The 22,176-nt window shown below is 42.6% G+C and overlaps 1 protein-coding gene across 5 annotated transcripts in view; it reads left to right on the top strand.

Annotated features, from left to right (window-relative positions):
• The first annotated feature begins 190 nt into the window (after positions 1 to 190).
• Positions 191 to 22,176, top strand: part of celf3a (cugbp, Elav-like family member 3a) — a 30,139-nt gene continuing 8,153 nt past the window's right edge. For 3 of the 5 annotated variants that reach the window (XR_011077444.1, XM_068575922.1, XM_068575920.1), the window contains exons 1-9: positions 191 to 330; positions 3,075 to 3,221; positions 3,378 to 3,411; positions 5,903 to 6,454; positions 7,366 to 7,518; positions 9,167 to 9,249; positions 18,984 to 19,032; positions 20,487 to 20,615; positions 21,626 to 21,705. Coding sequence is in view for 4 of the 5 variants with exons in the window: in XM_068575922.1 (XP_068432023.1) it covers positions 7,374 to 7,518; positions 9,167 to 9,249; positions 18,984 to 19,032; positions 20,487 to 20,615; positions 21,626 to 21,705 (486 nt within the window). In the remaining variant the exon portion in view is untranslated. The remainder of the gene's footprint in view (positions 331 to 3,074; positions 3,222 to 3,377; positions 3,412 to 5,902; positions 6,455 to 7,365; positions 7,519 to 9,166; positions 9,250 to 18,983; positions 19,033 to 20,486; positions 20,616 to 21,625; positions 21,706 to 22,176) is intronic. The other 2 variants (XM_068575923.1, XM_068575921.1) reach the window with 1 other exon arrangement.

Genomic DNA, 22,176 nt, shown 5'->3' with positions numbered 1-22,176 from the left:
ACCGTGGATGTCATGAGGGCTGTGGCAGGGCTTTTTAAGACTGTTCAGTAACTAGCTTGGCACTCAGTGTTGAAGTATAGACCACGCCATGAGAAACCCGTGAAAGTCTGGGTGGAATCAAAAAATCGACTGTGAGGTGAGCATCTGGTGACAAAGCTATACTGAAGAAGGATCCATTCAGCAGCTACCGGAAGAAACGTGTGAGTGGCCAAGAAAAAAGGAAGTTGAGGAGAACAAGAGACAACAGGAGATGCAGAAGAAATTGGAGGCTCTGAGAAGGCTGCTGAGCTGAAAAGTGAAGACCGAAGAGAAGATTAAAGAAAATAAGAGGTGGATATATATATAATTCACTTTTTGTGTTGTTTTCCCCAGTATGAAGCGTTGCATTATCTGTCCTTTTGAGCGTGAGGAAAGGTCAGAGCGTGTGCATGGTGCGTGTGCATGTTCTCAAATGTAAGTTAAGTAGTCGCAGAAGCTGAAACCGGGATAGTTATTTTTGCAAAGAGAGTAACAAAAGAATGTAGTTGGTGCAATGTTTCTGCTGTTATTTAGTTTTTTCAGTGAGCAGTTTTGACTGCTTCTCTTTATATCAGCAGTTTCCCCAGTAGCTTTTCGGTAAAACATCAATTTAATTCAAATAACTTTGGGTATGACAAACTGAGTGTATGTGAGATAAATTATGTTTCTTCCACAATACTCGTTAGCATATTCAGAGGAATGATATGACATTGTTCAACGAATGTTGTATATTTGTGAAGCGATGCTTTCTCAGCCAGTGCGCGAGATCCCTGCCGCGATATTTTTACGTCTCGTTAAATTCCTCGAAGAAGAGCGGCACGAGAGGTGTGAGAGTTATTTTTTTCCTGCCTCCAACACACCGACGCAGACGAAGTGCATTTTTGGAGGGGATGAAGATACTCGTCTTCAGTTTCATTTTACTTGTACTGACTAATAAAAATCTGAGTTTGAAAAACTGTGTGTTTTTTTTCCCATCCCCCTTCATCCTTGGTCTGTTGCACCACCGCCCGAGACGATTAGTCATCGTCTATACATAGCTTTTGAGTGTCTTAATGCATTTTGTGGAATCAGGCGTTGCTGTTTGAGACAATACTTAATCACTATTTTGATACAAAATTTGTCAAAATCATAGGAGAAGGTTTCCTATTGGGTATAAAATAGGTTGCTGTTACCTTTCGAGAGGTCAAAGTATCACTTATGGAATAGAAAAAGGCCCAATTTACGTTAATTTACGGTATTTAATGAGGAACTAGTTAATACTATGAATTATGTTTTCATGAAGACGCTGCAGTTTGCAAAGAGGAGTTAACATTTTCACAGATCATATAAAATCCCTAAAAAAATTAGCCTTTGTTTATTTATATAGTCAATGTTTTAAATTAGGCTTTTAAACTCCAGCCGCGTGAACGTTCCTAGCAGTTGGTTTGTTTAATTCTATTTGTTTGGTCATTGGCTGTCAACTGAAGTGATCCTGATTGTCTTTAAGTTATTGAATCATCTATAGAAGACAGACGAGTCTCTTATTGCAAATGTATTCTTCATTTCGTTTTCTATTGCTAGTGCAATTTCACGTTTGTGCATATGGGTTTTAAGTTGGCCTGGAAATAGTAATAGATTTGCAGACTGGTATTTTCAGTGAAGGTTTAACATATTCTCCAATGAATTAATTGTTAAAACATGTATCCTGTTAGTCGTCTTTTTGAAACTGTAGAGTTTTTAAACTATTTATTCTTTATTTGTATTAAAGAGTTTACTGTCTTTGCTGATATGAAGCATTAAAGCTTTAAAATCCTTCCTCACATTCACTTGGCTGCCTCTGCTGCTGGTGTGAAGTTTCCAGTTGAGGCGTCTCTCTTCCCCTTTGGGGAAACAGATGTTTGTTCCCCTCGTGGCGCTGGAAGGCTTTCTGACTCAGATATTCCTGCTTCTTTAATGTCCTCTTCCTTTAATCTACACAGGGAGAACAAACTCACAAGACAAAGTGATTATCAGTAAGATTGATTGGACAATTACCAAACAAGTATTAAAGTTCTGCTTGATTTAATTAATTTGCAGGAGGAAAAAAAAAACAAACGTTAATTAGATGTTTGGACTTGAACACCCGAGTACCTTGTTGCATATTAATCTTTTTATTTTGATTATTTGTTTATTTTATGCTCTCTAAATAAATTTCTTCGAAGCTTTAAAATTAATTGAAACACCACGTCAACCCAATTACGTGAGGTTATAATCTATAATCTCCCACATTTAAAATGATCAGAAACAAATAGTGAACCTGAACAAACAGCCTTGAACGTCACGCAGTAATGCATGTTGTCCATTACCTCTTCAGCTTTGATTGCTTTAATAAGGCTGTAAATGATTAATTATTTCGGCTGAGATCGGCCTTAATTAAGACGAATCATGACAGCGTTTGTTCGGATAAATTAGTCTGGACTTTAACTAGACAACACTCGTGTAACTTTGAGAAAAAAAACCTCGTTAGATGAAACGATAGAAAGCAAACGTGAAACTAGAAGTGAATCCCAACACGTTTCAGTTTAATCGACGGCCCTGCGCGTAATAAAGTAGGGCGGCGTTATTTAGCGCCTGCGCGTCAGGACGCAGCGATCAGACATGAAACGTGTTGCTGACGAGCAGCGTGAGTTCAGGTGAGCCAACCGACGCCAGATGTCAGTAGATCTTTCTGGATCAATTCCACTTTATTATGCACTTTATTATGCTGCTTTCTGAGCAGAGATAGCACCAAGAACTATATATATATATATATATATATATATATATATATATATATATATATATATATATATATATATATATATATATATATATATATATATATATATATATATATATATATACATACATAAGAGATACTGGGATTGTTGAGAATTATTGCGTTAAAAATCACCAGTGGGCCTTGATGATTCATATTTTGTGTGTGTATCCCGAGTTAGAAATAACGTGTTCCTTCCTTTTCAGACAAATCTTCTCTTCCCTTGAATTCTAACCTATTTCCTGTTCCTTCCCCTCCTTCCTCCTGTCGTTATCCTCAGGGTGCAGAGCCTCTCTTTGATGTGTCTGATGTGATGGGAACCTTTTCCACATGTTAACTCTGAGGAGGAGGAGGAGGAGGGTGGGGGTTGATGCTGATGCTGTGGTGGCTCTCCCAGTGATGTCTCTTCATGGTCTGACACAGCTGAGTAAGCCCTCCAGTTTGATACATCATATACTGATGCCGGCACCATCAACACAATTAGTACACACAATTAGTCAAATGTTGAAGTTCTTTTTTTTCTGTGTGTGTGTGTGTGTGTGTGTGTGTGTGTGTGTGTGTGTGTGTGTGTGTGTTCCTGCAGAGAGCATGGGGGTGTGACAGAGAGGCCCATGTGAGTAAGTACATTACATACTCTTAAACAAACATATTCTCTCACTCATATACACACAATTATCTCACAATGCTTTCAACAAACACAGGTGTTCATAAGACTCCAATATGTACAAGAGGTCCATTTAATGCACAGTGTTGTCAAATAAAGAATGACTATTTGTTTTAAAAGGTTGTGTGTTTATTTATATATACAATATCTTACAGCAAGGCATATGACTCAAGGAAGAAAACTGTTTGACAAATTGGTTTTGGAGACTTGATTCCACTAGAAAAGAAAAAAGAAGGACCTGTGAAGACCTCGATCATGTTTGTATGTCATTCTGTCATTCAATTAGTACAATTTGAGGTACTTGTACTGTACTTTAGTATGTCCATTCAATGCTACCTTATAACTACTCAAATCCATTATATGAAATATATCGTACTTTTTAGTTCACTACATTTATTGAACATTGGTAGTTAATTGTTACTTGATTAGGATTCAAAACATGACCCCTTTTAATGTATGATAAATGTGTTGCTTTAAATATCCTACATTATAACTCAGTCTCAACATAGTTTTTTAGATGTAAAAAAGTCTCCATGTGCAGTCAAATATCCCAGTATTTTTTCAAAATACAAATCAATTAGTATTTAACAGATTTGTTACGGTCAAGAAAAAGTTTTTGGGACTCAAATGAAGTCAGACATGCTGGAAGAAATTGAACTGGCCAACAAGCCAATATGAAGTAGCTGCACCTCAACCAGACAATTCTATAGTTGCATATTAATCCAGTGAAACAAATCCAACTGTATAGTCCTTATATAAGACTATGACACTGGTCGTTCAGCAATATTACAATTGATACTTAAGAACTATTTGCTCTAAGTACTTCCTTAATTAAAATGTATCTTTACATTGTTGTGTACTTTTACTGAAGTAAAGCATCTGTGTACTTCCACCACCACATGGTTAAATAACTAAAAAAAAAAACCCATTTAGGTTCCCAGATATCTTTGGCAACGTCATAAACATTCTTAATAAAACAATAAACAGTACTGAAGATCGAGCTCGTCGCCAGATGTCGTTGTTGGTCACTGGGAGCAAAGAAAAAAGAAAGAAAAAAAAAAAGCATCCATTGTGAAAGTGACACGAATACGTTCGGAATCGCAGTAACGTCTCACGTTCATTTAAATTAGGTTAAAGTCAGATGAATCCTGGCTGCGCGGCAGGCTTACATTGGGGTTGGAGGGCGGGAGGCAGAGAGGATTTAGTGGCTGCTGGCAGATGGTCGTCTTAACATAAGAGACCTTATGTTGTCGGAAATAAATAAATTAAGGGTTCCGTGGTCGCAGGTTTGCTGGGTTTTAAAAAAAATAAATAAATACATGCTGTAATGTTGCTGGAGCCGAGCACGACCAGATCGTGACTCCTTTGAAGTGTCACCGTGTGCGCAAGTCGGGTGTGTGCAGCCCCCTGCGTGTCATGTGGGCTCATTGTTTACATGCTGTCGAGCTTTCATGAGGGCGTGTGTGCCCCGGATTACGGTCCGTGCATGTGCGAGCACACCTATTGAAATAATGTTGGTTGTGGTTTTTTTGTTTTGTTTGTTTTTTACTCCGAGAGAGAATACCGTAGCCGTGATATTGTGTCACGAGTTGTGTAGACCCGTTTCAGCACCATGGCCAGCTCCACGACGAGAACAAAAGGCGGATTTGCTTTGCTTGATGTCAGGGACCGTCTGCTTTTTACCCGTCCGTATGAAAAACGAAAAATGAAAAATGTATTAAATCCCTCAGAATAAAAAAAAACCCTCCTGCCTTCTTTACAAACCTATATTGTCTTTTTTTTCTTTCCCCGATTTGATTGCCTAATATCTAATGTCACCTGATTGCTGTATGCCGTTGTCCAAAGTGCCTTTCAGCTCCTGTAAAGCTCTTGCTCTTGAACTTCACAGACCTAAGATAAGATATCACTTCTTAAATAGTTAGTCTTTGAAGGGGTCCACCTTATAGACAAATACTTTATGTGTGGCGTTTGCATTTGGTTGTTTGCATTTTCATCACAATCACCGTATATTTAAATGTACTTATTCTTATAGTTTAAAAGTGGCTTTGCCTTTATTGATCAATAACCTTTGGTGATCAATAAAGGCCTATAAATAATAAGCATGTGGTTGTGGTTGCTCCAGCTGCAGAAGAACAGAAATAATAATGAAATGCAGCATTACTCACAGCATACCAATGGTGTTTTGGAGGAATTATTATAATATTTGTTTTGAACATTGGGCCATCAAACGTTATAGAAACAGAAAACAGAGCACAATCTCAGAATCCGTAGGAAAGTCATAATTAACAAACATTAACCTTCATGTAAAAAAAAGCTTTATTTTATAATTGGGGGTATGAAAAAAATCCCTAATGTACGCAGGAACATACAACATCACATGTTTCAGCTCTGGCTGTGTTTTACGTCTCCTTCATCGCCTCCTCCTGCCTCTGCGCCTGACACAGGGCTTGTAGTTTAGCGACGGTCCCTGGCGGCAGACATCACGGCTTGTACAGCCCAGGGGAGGAGGGATGGAGCTGAGATGGACAGGGAGGGAGACACCGGCTTACGACGTCAAAGGAGTACAGACACACACACTGGGAGAGGGAGAGAGGAGAGGACAACCAACCAGACTGCCAATTCCCCATGGTCTGCTGAAGGAAACCTAAATTCATCTACCACACCACTCTTCACTCAGCTTAGCGAGAGCGATTGAGAGAGATTTGTTTATTTTTGTATCAGATTTATTTGAAAGGGGAAAATCTCGGAGCATCTGTCAGAGGGGGGGAAAAAAACAACAAGCAGGTCTAGGAAAACACGCTCATGCCGAATAAAGGACGGTCGCTGGATGTTGTGTTGTTATAGTAGGGGTACAGGCCTAACTTGTTACAGGATCCAAAGGAGCTCTCACAGACAAATGAACTGAATAATTGAAATTGAACAACTAAATAACAGCGGGGGGAAGAATAAAGGGATCCACTCATCGCGCCGCTTCTTTGCCACGAACAGCCCCACAGGTATGATTGTCATTTTTTTCCTTCTTCTTTTTCTTCTTCTTCTTTTTTTTTCTTTCTTACAACTCTTTGTTTGTTTTGCGTTTTCGGTCAGATTTGTGAAATCCTGTTCGGGTCATTGTTGTTGTCACCCATGTCTCGACAAAGAGAGCGCGAGTCTCCAGCTGTGTTGACAGACACGCTGTCATGTTTCTGTGTGGGGCTTGAATATAGGCGGCCTCGACCGAATATCGAGGATTGTGTGTATCCTGCTATTATTTACTCCACTTTTGAAAGATTTTTATGTCCAGCAAAGAGGAATATATCTTCACTCTGTAGTTTTGAATCGTGAGTATTCACATCGGCACAGTGTTCACATACTGCCATTATTATGAATATTATGAGATTATACATTTTTCTGTAATTGCTTAGTTTTTATTTTGTATTCTATGCAAATGAGACACAACACGGTGGCTCCAGCTGTTGGAATTATAAGAGGAAAAACATGTTTAATTGCAAGAACCCCCTAAAATATCACTCACTACTATCACTATTCCTATAGGATGCTGCTTAGCGCTGACAATGTATCGACTAAACAGTGAAGTCATAGTGGCCTTCGGGTTAATTTGTGAGAATTTACATATTAATATGTTAATGCCTTACCCTACATGATACTCATATGTGTTTTATTGGGATACGTTCAAAACTCTCCCACCAGACTACTGCCATGTCTCCAAGGGTGTAGAAACTATTATTTCAGCCCCTATTCCCACTGAACGCTCCCATCTGCACCTCCATCCCCGGCCTCCTGTTTGCACCTCCTGTGCAGTGTGAATTTAAGCCCGCAGGCTCCTGTCTGCTCCTCCTGATCGCCTCCTCCAATCTGTCTGTGTGTGTGTGTGTGCGTGTGCGTGTGTGTTATTATTCCTCCCCAGACTTCCCAATGAAGGAGCCTGACGCAATCAAGCTCTTCATCGGGCAGATACCTCGAAACCTGGAGGAGAAGGACCTGAAGCCCATCTTCGAGCAGTTTGGCAAAATCTATGAGTTGACGGTGATAAAGGACAAATACACGGGGATGCACAAAGGTGAGGAACAAGAACTCCCATTTGATACGATTTGGTCTCAGGGAGCTCATATGTGGAAAATATTGTTAATTTAGAGTTAGTCGTGATGAGAGAAAAGCCCGTTTATCGTATATATGTCCTCGTTTGGTTTGAATTCTCAGTAAATATCAGTCGTCCCTCTGGAGCCTCTTTAAGGACCCACGTGAGGCCCAAACCTGATGTTTAACACTGTTGATGAAAAAAAAGAATACCTATTCACAATTGTTGATAAGTGTAAATCTTCCCTTTTCATGGACTGACTAAAATGTTTAATATTTTTGACATTGACCTAAATACTTTCAAGTTGAATCCACATATTTCAATCCACGTCCATGCAGTGGACTGACTCTGTAATTCATTGGTCATTTTGACCACATATCAGAGTGCTATGTTATATTGCCACACTGCCATACTTCTACTCTCAAGAGCAGTTTGAAGTTCAGTGTCATGACTGAGGACAACAGGAGGAGCGCCTGGTTTCTGCTTTAGATTAATTGACAATACGCTCTTCAGCCTGAGCCCGTTTACGATGCATTCACATTGTGGAGACGTCTACGAAACCAACTGAAGTGTGGAAACATTGTTTACCACTGTGTAAAACACAAATTAAACACATAGAATGAGGATTATGTTCATGAGACCCCCTGATGCATGCTAGGAGGTTTCCCGTCAAGCGCTCTGGATGAAAAAAAAGGAGGTATTTCAGGGTGTTGGTATTAAAAATCTTTTTCTTTTTTTTTTCAAATTTGTGGCAACCAGAAACTAGCCGTCAAAGATCAATCTCACAAAAAGTATTTTGTCAGTACATAATTGGCCTCACATGGTGATGTCAGTCAATTTGAAAAGTTAAGTGTCGCCCAGTACTAAGTAATGTCTCAGCACATTCAAAGTCCTGCTTGACAGCTGGTCACTGTGATCTAAGGTACACAATGATCCTTACTGTCGTTTCCAATGCAAATCTGAGCGGAGAAAACAAAGACTTTTATAAATCCACATCAACCAGCCATTTGGGAGACGTATAGGCCAGGTGGTATCAGTCCTCGAACACCTATAACACCTATTCTGCATACATTTGCATATTCATGATTTGTGTGAGCCCTAAAGGTTAATGAAGGCCTTTCTCTATTATGCGGGACTGCATACATTTGGCCTTAGCAGCGTGATATTAAATACCCATTCAGACTGTTTGTGTGTCTGAATAGTCTCCAGGTATTGGGATTTAATAATCCCATGGATCTCCAGTGCTGCTGTGTGAACTATTTAGCAAAATGTTAATTGTGCGTGGTTTTATTTCAATTCATGTCTCAGTTCCACAACGATTTAAATACATTTGAATCATGCCGGCCTGATTAAAGGCGGCAGGCATTTTTAGAAATGTTTAACGCATGCTGACCTAGAACAGTTGTTAAAATAAAAGCAAAGCACATATATATCAAATGGCAGATTAATAATAGGAGAATAAACTCCAGCAGCATGTTTCTGCCTACAGGCATTCAGGGGCAAATGGCCAATTAAGATTAAGTTACAATAACATTGCACTGGCAACTCCAAACATTATGTGCAGCATCTGAATCCGACATTAAAAATACATTGACTCATTGCTCTCTGATCTTCTAACACTTGTCTCCAGGATGTGCCTTCCTGACATATTGTGCACGTGAGTCCGCCCTCAAAGCCCAGAATGCACTGCACGAGCAAAAGACACTACCAGGGGTGAGTGTGTCTTTTTGAGATCCTCACATGTAAATATATATGTATAGAGAAAGAGAGGGAGCAGAAAAACTGGCATGCTAGGCTATCTGTATTTACCACACAGACACACAGCGATGCCAGAAAATTAACCGGGTTTGACATGCAGGCCTGACTTCCCCCTTTAGCTGATATGCTCCAATAAAGGTCAGAGGCTGCTCTCTCTCTTATGTTTCATATGTGATGCATCCAGACACATTCATCCAGTTACGGCATGAGTCATCTCGCTACATGTCACGGGTCGAAAGAGACAGCTATGAGGCTCGCTGCTGGAGTGACTATTCCCGTTCTTATTCTCTCTGATGTTTCTCTTCCTTTCTGTGTCTCCGTCTTTCTCTCCCTCTCCTCCCCCCTCCTTTCCATCCATCTCTCCCCCTGAATTCTAATCAAAGTTAAACCTAGCGTTATTAGCATAGCCAGGCAGCAGGTGTGCTGCCAAATGACATTTCCAGAGCTAAATATGACATGACAGCCGCGTCTCTATAATAACCGACTATATGAGAGACAAGGCGACAAGGCAAGGAATTACTGAGACAGAGTGTGCTCCCAGACTTCTGCTGCTTCCTCTTTTACTAACAAGGCCTTACCCCTGTTTCCTTTTGGTTATTTTTGCTGAAATCTACATCATTCACTTCTTTTTTCTTTTTTTTCTTCTTCTTTTTTTTCTCTCCCGAATGGCAGCACATGGTCATAGTTTTGGAGGAAAGAGGAGCAGGAGAACGGTGTAGGGCTGCACCTTACGATTCATTTCAGTATTGATTTATCCGATGAATCATTCATTCAGCTTTGTGATGTGATCAAATTGCTCGTTTTAATCCTACAAACAGCCTAAAACCACTTTGTTTCATTTTGGTCTTTTTTTTTTTTTTTAAACAAAAAAAATGCGAAACATTCTCTGGTTCTGATAAAATGTGAGCTGCTTTTCTTTGTCTCACGTGGCAGTGACCTAAATATCATTGAGTTTAGGCTGTTTGGACAAAACAAGGCAGATCCTGAAGGGCATTTCCCACAATTCCTTAAGACATACTATAGAGAACACAATTCATATTTCGTTTTTTTATGTGGTAAAAAACAAAGAAATACAACTGATTAAAAATGTTCAGGGCTGACTTGTTAATTGTTTCAGCAGAACACTGTCGTAATGGCAGGCAGCAGGTTATTGGGGGACATAGAGACAGTTGAAGGAGCAGGCTGGTACGAGTGTGGCAACAAAAGAAATCCCATTGTTAGCGTGACAGTAGCGTGACCTCCCTGACCTCTCGTATGGGATCAGCAGGGCCCGATGCCCCATGGCTAAAGCCCCGTCCCCCCTGTGTTTCAACCCTGTGGCTCTCCTCCTCACAACCTCTTACCTCTAAGCCGTGTGGAACAAGCTGAACCCTCCTGTGTTTCTCAATCCTTCCCTGCCCTGCCCTCCCTCCTCCCTTGCCGAATGAAGAAGAAGAAGAAGAAGAAAAAAAGAAAAAGGGGAAAACCATATTATTAGCTGCACACACGCCCACGCAGACAAGAACTGCTTCCCACCCCTGCTACCAGCTGTGGTGTAATTGTCAGCTAATTGCACCTGCACTGCCAAAGAATAATTAACTTTGGCATCTCATGGTTCGGGCGATACAAAAGAAATAACATGAAAGCAATTATTGGACTGAGAGGAGAATGAAAGCTCACCTGAATGAAGAGAAAGCTGAAGGATGTCATTAACACTCAGTACTGCTTTTTTGTAAGCATTTCTCTCTGGAAAGTAAGAGTTCGTCTGAAGGTTTTTTTTTCTCTCTCTCTCTCTCTCTCTCTCTCTCCTAGCTATTTTACTGATTTTATTCTCTCTGCTAACAATGGCAAAGACGAAAGAAAAAGAAAGAAGTCAGGCAGGGGCGAACAGATGGTAGTTTCGGAGTGGCACCTGGCCTTGTGTTTAATTTCAGGTGAGAGAGTCCGTCTCTAAGTGAGAGGGGGAGGAAGAGTGTCAAAAGCACATTGAGCTGAAAGTGAGAGAAAGGTGGAGTTTTAAAAGGGAGGAAAAAAAAAAATAAAGGCAGCAGCAATAAACCCGATTCTCTCTGAGGGGAAGTGTGGAAATGGAAGTGGGAGGGGCTCACATTCAATCCTATTTGGACATCTTGTACTTTTGTCTCCTCGGTTCCTATCGCTTTATCTCTGCACCGTCTCAGGCCACGTTCGTCTGGCTAAGTCAGCTGGTGTGAGGCTCACAGAGATAATAACATCCAGTTATGCCCCATTAAAAAGAAGCCATTTTACACAGCAACCTACAAACCCAACTTCTATTTGGATAGATAACTGTTGAATGAGCTGAATGATTGAATTGTGTTGCTTTTAACCATCAAATCTCCTCGGTAACTATTTTTATTGTTCATTAAGAATTCAAGACGAAATGTCAAATAGACACTGTTTCCAGCTTTTTTTTAAATTATTATTTCTTTTTTTTTTTAGAAGGAAACGTTTTGTGGTTTTCCTTTATGACCGTACACTTAATGTATTTGGGTTTTTGGACAGTTTAACATTTCAAGATGTCCCATTGGACTTTTCAGTCATTTCTCGAAATCAAACGATTAATTGAGAAAATAATCGGTGGGTTAAACGAAAAGTTTGACATTTGGGGAATTTTGCTCATTTGCCTTCTGATACCAGATGTATCTCCAGTAACTATGAAGCTACAGCCTGTTAGCTTAGCTTAGCATAGAGACTGGAAACAGGGGGAAACAGTTAGCCTGGCTCTGTTCACATATACCAAAACCCTTTACCTGTACTCGCTAATCAACATATATTGTGTTTGTTTAACAGCCAGCCTAATGGTTTCCCCCTGTTTCCAATCTTTATTCTAACCTAAGCTAATGGCCTTTTGCTTCATATTTAGCATGAAGACATAGAGGTATTTTCCTAACTCTTGGCATGAAAGCAGATTAGCCCATTTCCCAAAATGTCAAACTTTTCATTTGATCGATAAGGAAAATAATTGTCTGTTGCAGGCCTGAAGCTCATTTCTGCATCAGTAGAGATACAATATATTAAAGCCTCATCAACACTCACTGTCTTGAATTAATATTTGCAACAATGCCTCACACTTCATTTTAAATGCAATAAGTATTTAATAGTGCCACTGTGCCCAAGTGAGAAAGTAGCTGCGCGCGTGTGTGTTTTGGTGTATATTTGCATGTGCGGCGGGGGAAGGGAGGGCAGGTGTTCGCACTAACGCGGTTTAATGAAGGGTGTGTGTGCTTTTGTGTGCGTGCATGCGCGCCTGTGTGTAAATGTCTGTTTGTCTTTGTGTGTGCGTGTTTCCATGGAGAGTACACATCCAAAGATATGGATGGATGGAAGTTGTTGGGTTTATTATAGGATCCTCTCAGGTTCTTTCATTCATTATCTGCCGCGCGCGTGTGTGTGTGTGTGTGTGTGTATAAGTGCGTGTGCATGTGTGTGTATGTACAATCTGAGCTGTGAGGCCTTCTGTGTTTAAGCTGCCCATACGAGAGGAAAGAGCCCTCTTTGAGTGGAACATCTGACTAAGCCTGACATTTACTCAGCCATAAGGACTCAGACGGAGCAGACAGAGGGGTTTCATCAATAGTCTGAAATAATGCATATGCTAAATATAGTTCCAGCTTTTGCCGGATATGAGATGGGAAGTTGTAGTGCTAGAACGTTGTGCCCTTAATGTCTGAGCAATCGTTTTGCTGTAGAGACCATGTGGACCATGAGCAGTTGCAGGGTTAACAGTCTCCTATACATCTGTTATTAAGTGTTTCATATTTGCATTTTTTTGTCTCAACAACAACTAAATAGGTAGAAACTGACATTCATGCGTACAACAACACCAAAAAAATGACCAAAAGCAGAACGTAGATTTGTTTTTGCTCCGGCCATTAAACATTATGATGTGAACATGAGCATGTGAACCTGCTCACATGTCATTTTAAGTATCTGACAATAAGCAGATAAAGCAGTGCCTCCATATGTCCTGACGTCAGTGAGTTGCGGCGATGATGATGATGATGATGATGATAGCAATTAGCGTGGCCTCAGAGCGAATGTGTTCACTTGATGAATCTATCTGGAGTTGAGTGTGCATTCAGGCGTCGATTCATTTACATATGCATGCATATCAATGACGACGCAGGACAGGCGGCGCCGACTGCCAAACAAAAAAAAAGGGCCCGTCCTCTGTACGTCACTCTGGGGCGACTGTTATGATGAATGCAGATTGGATTTATAGAGGTGGTAAATGGGTGTGAATTAGAGAGAAATTGGATAAATGAAGGAGGGGGTGAGAGGGGGCAATAAGGGAGGCTGGGGGGCAGGGGAGGAAGAGATGAATGAAAGTTTGAGATAATGAACAGTGGGTGGCTGTAAGGGTGGAGGGGGTTGGAGGTGCATTGAGGCAGTGTGTTTATCAGCTTAAATACAGACATCTGTTACTGAGAAATGGTGTGTTTTGGGGGGTTAGGGAGTGTGCGGTGGTACGGGAACACACAAAAGTGTAAAGAAGCTGTTGTCTCAAAACTCATTAGGCTCTTTGAACTACATATACACTGGACTACGGTGGAGTTAACAAAAAACAAAAAAACAAAAAGAAAGTAGGACATGGACCCTATCTGTACACGCACACACACACACACACACACACACACACACGCACACAAATGTGTCCGCGATTCAGTTCTTTTTCCCTTCTGCTCCACTGAGTCGAGTCAAACAACACTTGACATGAATATTTAACAGTCAGAAGAGACAAAACAATTGAGAGTCAACTTGAGTGTTGTTAGAAATTTACTCTTTGATATTCAGTCTCTACACTTTGAAGGATTTTTGTTGGCTGTCTGACAAAAAAGGCAGAATGTCAGCTTCAATAGCTGTCATCTTCGCCTTGATACTGGACAGACTAGTGAACCCTGTAGGGGAAGGAGACAGCACCGGGAAGCAGCTTTGACACCGAAGACTGGTTCATTGATTAAATATTATTGAACTGTGCAGGCGTGGAGCTGTCAGTCTCTTTGTGTTTGACTGACTTAGCGACTGGCTGAATTCAGGAGAAGGTGCTTTCTCTGCCCGTCCGCCCGTCTGCGCATCTGTGTGTGCATCCACGTGTGGAATCATTAACAGTCCGTACTTATGCATCTCTGCTTTTTTTTTGTGTGTGTGTGTGCGTGTGTGTTCCTGCCTCTGTTGCTTTGTTCCAACTCTTTGTGCAAGCTCACAATCATCTGCGTCTCTTAATCCCCCCCCCCCACTCCCTCCCACTCCCATTTATTTTTGTTCCCTTTTTTTTTGTGCCTGTGAATATACCAATTTCCACCTGTGCTTGTTCTTTTCCCCCGGGTGAATTCACAAGTGCGTCCCAGCGTAAGTGCATTTGCGGCGAGGAGGTGGATGGAGAAGCGAGGGAGCGAAAGCAGCAGAGACGGGAGAGGAGCGGAGCGGGGAGGAGAGAGAGGGGGGGGGGAGGGGAGGCGGTAGCTGGCAGGTTGATTACGGTCGCAGGTCTCGTTGCCTGGAGACGGCGGGGACGAGGGATGCCAGGTTGCTAGGCGACCGGCACGATGCAATGACCAGCTCTGTGTGATGGAGCGGAGGGGAGGCAAAGACAGAAAATTGTCTTTGTGCCCCTCCCAGCTACCCCCACCCTCCACCTCCAACTCTGCCTCCCCGCTGTAAATGTTCTAGAAAGAGCAGGAGATGCTCTCCGCTGATAAATTCACCACTCAGAGTGGCTGCTGTTCAGGGCAGAACGGAGGGAAATTGGAGAGAAAACAGGCGACAGAAATGTGTCACCCTCGCACAGCAGCAGCCGGCTATACGTAGACTTAACAACGCGGGTTGCGTTGAGCCGAGAGCGCAGAGATTATCATCTGCTCCGCGCGCATAATAGAGAAAAATATCATCATCAATATGCCTTACTCGCCCCGACTGTAAACGACCCTCTATCTAAAACACATTTACGTCGCGGTGGTGGAGGAAAATGGGAGCTGAACTGCCTCCCCTCGGTTCGCACGGGCTTTGATGTTATGGGGGGGGAGGGGGGGGGTCATGCATTATGGCGAAGGGGTCGGGCTATGATTTGATTGAATGACCTATGGATTTAATATCTCATAATCCCAGAAAAATCCCCCGTGGCATCGCAGAGCGAACAGATTAAGTATGTGTCAATGTTGCTGTGAGCGACAGGAGCATACAGAGCGTGTGTGTATGTGTGTGTGTGTGTGTGTGTGTGTGTGTGTGTGTGTGTGCGTTGATGGGAATAATGAATGTGTGTTTAGTCGTCGGATGATTGTATATAATATCTGTGATTGGAGATGGAGCACTAGGGGGAGGAACAAATCAGACAGCACACTGGTGAAAATGGCTGTAAAAAGATTTTTCCTTGTGCGTCTGTGCACAGTTGGGACTGTTTTTGTAAACAAGCCTGAGAGAGAAAGGGGAGGGGAGCAACAGGAGGAGGAGGAAGAGGAGGAGGAGGGGAGAGAGAGCAAATTACTGTAAAGTGTGCGTTAGTGGTTTAGGCTTAGAGCGAGATATTTTTCTCCCTGCTTCTGCATCTGCTCTCGAGGCAGCGCCAACATTCAACAGGCACGAGCGCTTCCTCATCATCCTTTTTTCTTTTCGTGTGTGTGTGTGTGTGTGGTGTCTTTCATTTTTCCTCTCCTCCTCTCCTCCCCCCCTCCTCCCTCACACGTCTAATCCCTCTATCTCTCGACCTAGAAGCACCCTTTGTCCTCCTCGTTTGTTTTTCGCCCGTCTCTTCCCGCACGTCGTTCAGGGCAACCTTGTTTACCTGATGTGGAGTTCTCATCACCGGGGTTGTCATGGCGATGCCCGTCTCCGTCAGAGAAGTGGGGCCAGTTGCCGTGCCGATCTGAAGTGGCGCAGCCTCGATGGCCTCCACTTCTCACTGTTTTCCCTCTTGTATATTCTAACTCCGATCTCCTGAGCCATCTGCCGCCGCTTCTCTCCATCGCCGCCGTCGCCGGTTCCTCCTGCAGTGAAGTAATGGCCGCGCCGCTTGTTACAGGCGTCGTTCAAACACAATATCCATCAAAGATGTCACACAAAAACTACCGCCATGTGGTCGTAGCATCCGCCTTCACTCCAGAGCCCAACGCGCCGATTCGACAAGGTTCCACGCGAGACTTATCCTTATCTTTGCGTTGACAAAGTAATCCATCTAATCTCATTCTGGTTTTATTGTAGTTGTGTTTTCGATGAAGACAGAATGTGTGTGTATGTTGCTGTTAGTGTGTACAGCATGTTAGGCAGGAGCAACCACAGAGGACACTCAGGTCTTGTTGTCAGTATCATATTTTTGACGGCTGTGCCAGCGAGAGTAAGCTTGATTTTTTTTTCTCAGTTATCCAACTGATAAAAAAAACGCAGCCCAGTGTAGCCGACTCCTTTCCAATTAAAGTAGCTGGAAGACTCCGTGACGAGCGCTGAGTGCAGAGCGCGTCAGGGAGGCAGGTGAATGAATTGATTGATTTTTCTTTTCCGTCAGAGCATTTGATTTATTGATAGCAGTTGGGCTGTAATATAAACAAATATAACAAAAAAGGTTTCTAAAATAAAACATTACCTACCCTAGCTTCAAATGTGATTTTCAATGTCCTTAACGTAAAAAAAACACAGGAATGTATGTGGAAACATGAAGGCCTATACTGTATGTCACATCTTATTGATATGACCATATCTGACCATGCACCACACATTTATCATGGATCTTTAGCTGTGGTTAAAAGAAACGTGTCCCAGTTGCCTGCATCCTTAACCATCAGCTTTCATTGGATTTGTTTAAAGCTGCCCTCTTTGTCCCCATGCCACAAATGATATTTATTTCATAAAATATGGAATGTGCCCTCAACTACTGCGACCTGTAGTGGACAATCCTGTAACCATCTTATTATTAGACCTAATCTCCACATGTACAGAAGTACACAGTGAGATTGAGATAGAGTGCAAATGAAGAGAGTAAAGCAATGTGAAGTTTGATATTTAACACACGAAAGAAACACTTCAACGGGCAGCAAAACAGAAATTATGAGGTAGTAAATATAAACATTGCTTGTTTGCCTCCAAGTGCAAATAACACAATAAATGATTGGTATAGTAAATGGTGGACAAGAGATAATGAATGGACCCTTGTACAGTAACACAAGTCCTTTCTGCCGATTGCTTTTCCCCAGAGCACCCTACACACGAGTACCTGACTTTTAGCGTGTGGGCTGTCAGGATGAAGTTATCTTCGCTGCAAACAAAAACAAAAATTACTATTCACTGACTGCAGTGGCAGTCGAACACTTTCGCTTGACTGATTGGAAGATGGTTTTGAGACGTTGCTCCTCCGTCTACTCTATCATCGCATTAATTGGTGCAATCAATTGGAGGCGCTCAGTGAGGGGCCACGGGGGCCCTCTGCGGCAGTTGGTGCTGGTATTTCAGCCGGTGTCGCGGAGGCGACGGTGTTTTTGCATGCGGGTCCTGGCGGCGGAGCGCAAACCGAGGCCCCCCGGTCGATAGTGTCTCCTGGTGACCGATCACAGCGGATCAATCAGTGACACGGGATCAGTGACTGGCTAAAATGTCACCAGCTCCATAATTAAGACCTTCATTAAGCCACAGCTAACAGAGTGTCACTCTGTTGCTCTCACCTCGACTCCTCACCGACAGCAGCCTCGCTCCTTCATCCTCCTCCCCTTCACACACACACACACACGCGCTCACATCCCCCACCTCCACCCTTTCCTCCATATGCTCCTGCCCTTCCCCTCGATCCCTCTCAATCCCACCCTACCCTCTTTTGCGCTCTCTTGTTTGTTCTTTTCTTCATTTCACATAAAACCCTCTTTTCACCCATGCTTTGTACATTTGAAAGACGAGGCACTGATGTGTGCACAATTTCATATAGGGGTTTTTGTTAAATAGTGGGGAGGATAATACAAAATGGCATTTCAGCAGCGTGTCTTTTGAATGCATTATGGAAAGGTCGCCTAATCCCTCTCTGTGTCCTGTGTGCTCTCCTTTTTTCTTTGTCATTCTTTTATTCTTTGTTGTTTTTCCACTTCTAATTCCTTCCTTTCTAACCCCGTATACCCTCATCTCTGTCTCTCTGTCGGCCTCAGAATCTCTCGCTATTCTGATGCTGCGTGCTCCTGTAATCCAGATTAGCCGGCGAGTGTTCTTAATCTTATCACTTCCCCAATCCTGCGTGGGTGTGTGCTTTTCCTGGTTTTCTGTGATAGGGGGAGAGGGAACGATAGACGGCAGGATTAGAGCAGATTCTGAGAGAGACTTGGAGGGGAAGAGAGAGAGAGAGAGAGAGAGAGAGAGAGAGAGGGAGAGGGAGAGGGAGAGAGAGAGAGAGAGAGAGAGAGAGAGAGAGAGAGAGAGAGAGAGAGAGAGCCGTGGTCTGCTGGAGTGGAGTCGGCAAAGAGGAGAAATTAGTGGGGGATCGTAGGAGACTGGAGCCAAATTCACTAACATCCATACATGCGTGACCTTACGTCATACTAAAGCATTAATAGCATTTCGAGATGGTTTCCAATGTCATATTTCTCAGTTAACATGACAAGTGCCGGCCACAATGTGATGAGGTACTCGGGTTTATAGGTTAATTTGTTTTTTATTGTGCCAATGATCACTGCTGCTGTCCCGCCTTTAAAACTGACTGAGCCACGTGACCTCTTTCTTTCCAGATGAACCGTCCAATCCAAGTGAAGCCGGCGGACAGCGAGAGCAGAGGGGGTAAGAGACACCTGTCCCCATCTGGAAACACAGCACCTGTTCAAACAACCCCTTCAGCGTGCACACGACCAGCAGCCATTTAGTCTTGAGTCCACACGGAAACACTTGCGACAAGTAAAAAGACTGTGACAACATTTCAAAATGACGCCATCAGAATTGAGACAATACCGATTCATGATGAAGGAAATGTCCACACACAAGCAGTTGGAACCACAATTTGAAAAGAAATTATGCAAGAGGTTATCAAACAGTTCCAAACTATGATTCAAGATACAGTGATGATTAATTATCAGGTAAAATAGAGCATTGCTATTTGTATTAATATTGTTTTTACTCGTTTACTATAATCCCTACACACTTTACATTATTCTTGTCCATTACTGGGACATCCGAATAGAACAGAGCTTTCGCTAATGCTATTAGACACACGTATTTATATCACCTGTGTTTTTGCTACTGCCACAGGTCAGAATGGCGGCTGTGAAAAAGGCCGTTTGAGATCCTGTTCTCCAAAGTCTCAACGTTTTGAATACACATTTGTTCATCTCTGACCAATTAGCGAAACATACTTTAGTTTAAAAGGGGCCATTAGTTTCCTTTAATTTCAGTTGAGTCTGACAATGAGCTCGCAGACACTTGAAATTGGCTTGATCCATCACAGTCGACATGATGGTGGATTCTATTTTCGTGCTATAGTCTGAAATGTTGGCTGTCAAACCACAACTTTTAATACAAGAAATGGAAATTTGAGTGTGATGGTTCTTGTGTGTGAATTGAATGCTTAACTCCAGCCGGCTCTCGAATCCAAAACACAACACCCCATTTTCAATCTCAAAATACGACACCAATGACACGCTCACTGTGACTGATGCTGTACCTCAAGCTTCAAGTCTTGTGATTTACATAACATACCCAAATGCATCGGGGGAGAAATTACATTCTGATGTCTGAGGAAAATAATAATAATACAAAAAAAAGTATGCTTCTATAAATCTTTCGGCACGTTTTGGAGAACAGTCTGCAGGGGACGCAACGTGCATGTGATTGGTAGTAAATGGGCTAAAACATGCAGAAACACTGGTCTGATCCTTCACAGACGGGGACAGACGGAGCAGCTTCTCTGACAACACAGAGGGTGACAAACATTTGAGTCACTGCCAGATGCTGTTTGTTTGTTGTGATGTTCATGCTACTGCACTCTGGTGGCACTGTGAAGCATAGCAGGCCGATCCCTCCTACGTTGTAGCTGCTCCTCACACTGTTGTCCTTTATTATTCACGCATGTACGGTGACATGGCACTCCCTCACCTCCCCTCTTCCCCTGTTTCACTGCCTGTAACACCTCTCCCATGAAACATCTGCTCCCCCTTTATTTCCCTCTGTAACCTCACTCACATTATCCGCACATTATCCTGTTTTCTCCCTCCCAACCCCGGCGACCTCATTCCCCTTAGAAGACAGGAAGCTGTTTGTGGGCATGCTGGGAAAACAGCAGACGGACACCGACGTGAGGAAGATGTTCGAGCCGTTCGGCAGCATAGAGGAGTGCACGGTGCTCCGCGGGCCCGACGGGACCAGCAAAGGTGAGACACACAGACTCCATCCAGTGTGGAACATGTAGGAACACACAAAACATGACTATAACCCACATGTAACACAAAGTCATCGTTGTGTATATAGTCAAAGCATGACACAGGGTAAAAACAATAATAAGACAACTTACTTCCAGTCAGGATAACGACGGACTGCTGTGCCTGCTACATTGCAGACTTATGTGAAAGTCATCATGTCTACTGAAATAACAAAATTGACCAACAAATACATTTGAAAAACACACACGCATTAAAGGATTTAGATCCAAAAGAGCCACATCTATAGATTTTGACTAGTATTATGCCAATGCTTTGGCGCGCGACCATTATATACACAGGACTGAACAATGTTTTACCATTTCAGTGATTTCAGGTCCGACACTGAAATGGATGGAAGAGCTCACATGGGGAGGGATTACACTAAATGTATATTTGTCCCAGTGAAGCGTTACTTTCCACTATTTCCAAAAACAATCCTAACTCAGGTTACCTTTAGCTTTCACAGATCTCTAAGATGAACGGATTACAAGAGAAACTCAGTGAAACAAACTTTGTTTCTCTGTTTGTGTTTCTCTCCGGCGTTGAGAATTAAGCCTTCAGCATTTCACCGCCACGTGAACGTTAATTCATATCGTCACTAACAACAAAGCTAATGATATTTGCCATGTAAATCAAAGTCCGGCGACAGTTCAAACACAGATGCTAGATTTCTTTCTGCGTTTGGTGCATGAGGCATGACTAATGGTGCAATAGGTTTTATGGGTCATGGCTAATGATGCGTTTGGTGGTTTACGGACTGTGATTGATGAAGCAATGAATGTTTTGTGGACCATGTTTAATGATGCCACGGTAACTGATGAAGCGCTGGATGTAAGACGGCTCCTAATGTATTTTTAAAGGCAAGTAGTTTCTGAATACCGTGAGTGAGTGAGTGAGTGAGTGTGTGTGTGTGTGTGTCTGTCTGTCTGAGGCCACGTTTAATGGTGTGTCATTTCACGTAGGGTGTGCATTTGTAAAGTACCAGAGCAACGCAGAGGCCCAGGCCGCCATCAACGCGTTGCACGGGAGTCGCACTTTACCCGTGAGTCACACACACACACACACACACACACACACACACACACACACATGCAGAGAAACACATGGTCACACACACACACACACACACACTCAAAGACAGTATACACGCTTTTAGATGCTCCAAATCCAGTCATTTAGACACTCAACGTGGTGACTCAGCTAACAGTCACTACTTCTGTTCTACTTTTTCTGTTCCCCTCCACACACACACACACACACACACACACACACACACACACACACACACACACACACACACACACACACACACACACACACACACAAACAGGACAAAATCTTTGTAAAATGTGCACATCTGTTTTTCTGCTGTATGTAATTTGTTACTAAACAACTTAAAAAATACATTGAATTCAGTCAAAACAGGAATTATAACACAGTAAACAGACATGTTTGCATTTACTGGATGCCTGACAACAGCAAAGGTACGTGGTGGCAACCAGGGTGCTGTGGT

The sequence above is a fragment of the Clinocottus analis genome, unplaced genomic scaffold (genome assembly GCF_023055335.1).
Source record: "Clinocottus analis isolate CAN_PGR_092001 unplaced genomic scaffold, fCliAna1.0.p SCAF_14, whole genome shotgun sequence".
Classification (NCBI taxonomy): Eukaryota; Metazoa; Chordata; class Actinopteri; order Perciformes; family Cottidae; genus Clinocottus; species Clinocottus analis.
This window is presented reverse-complemented; position numbering and strand designations above follow the sequence as displayed.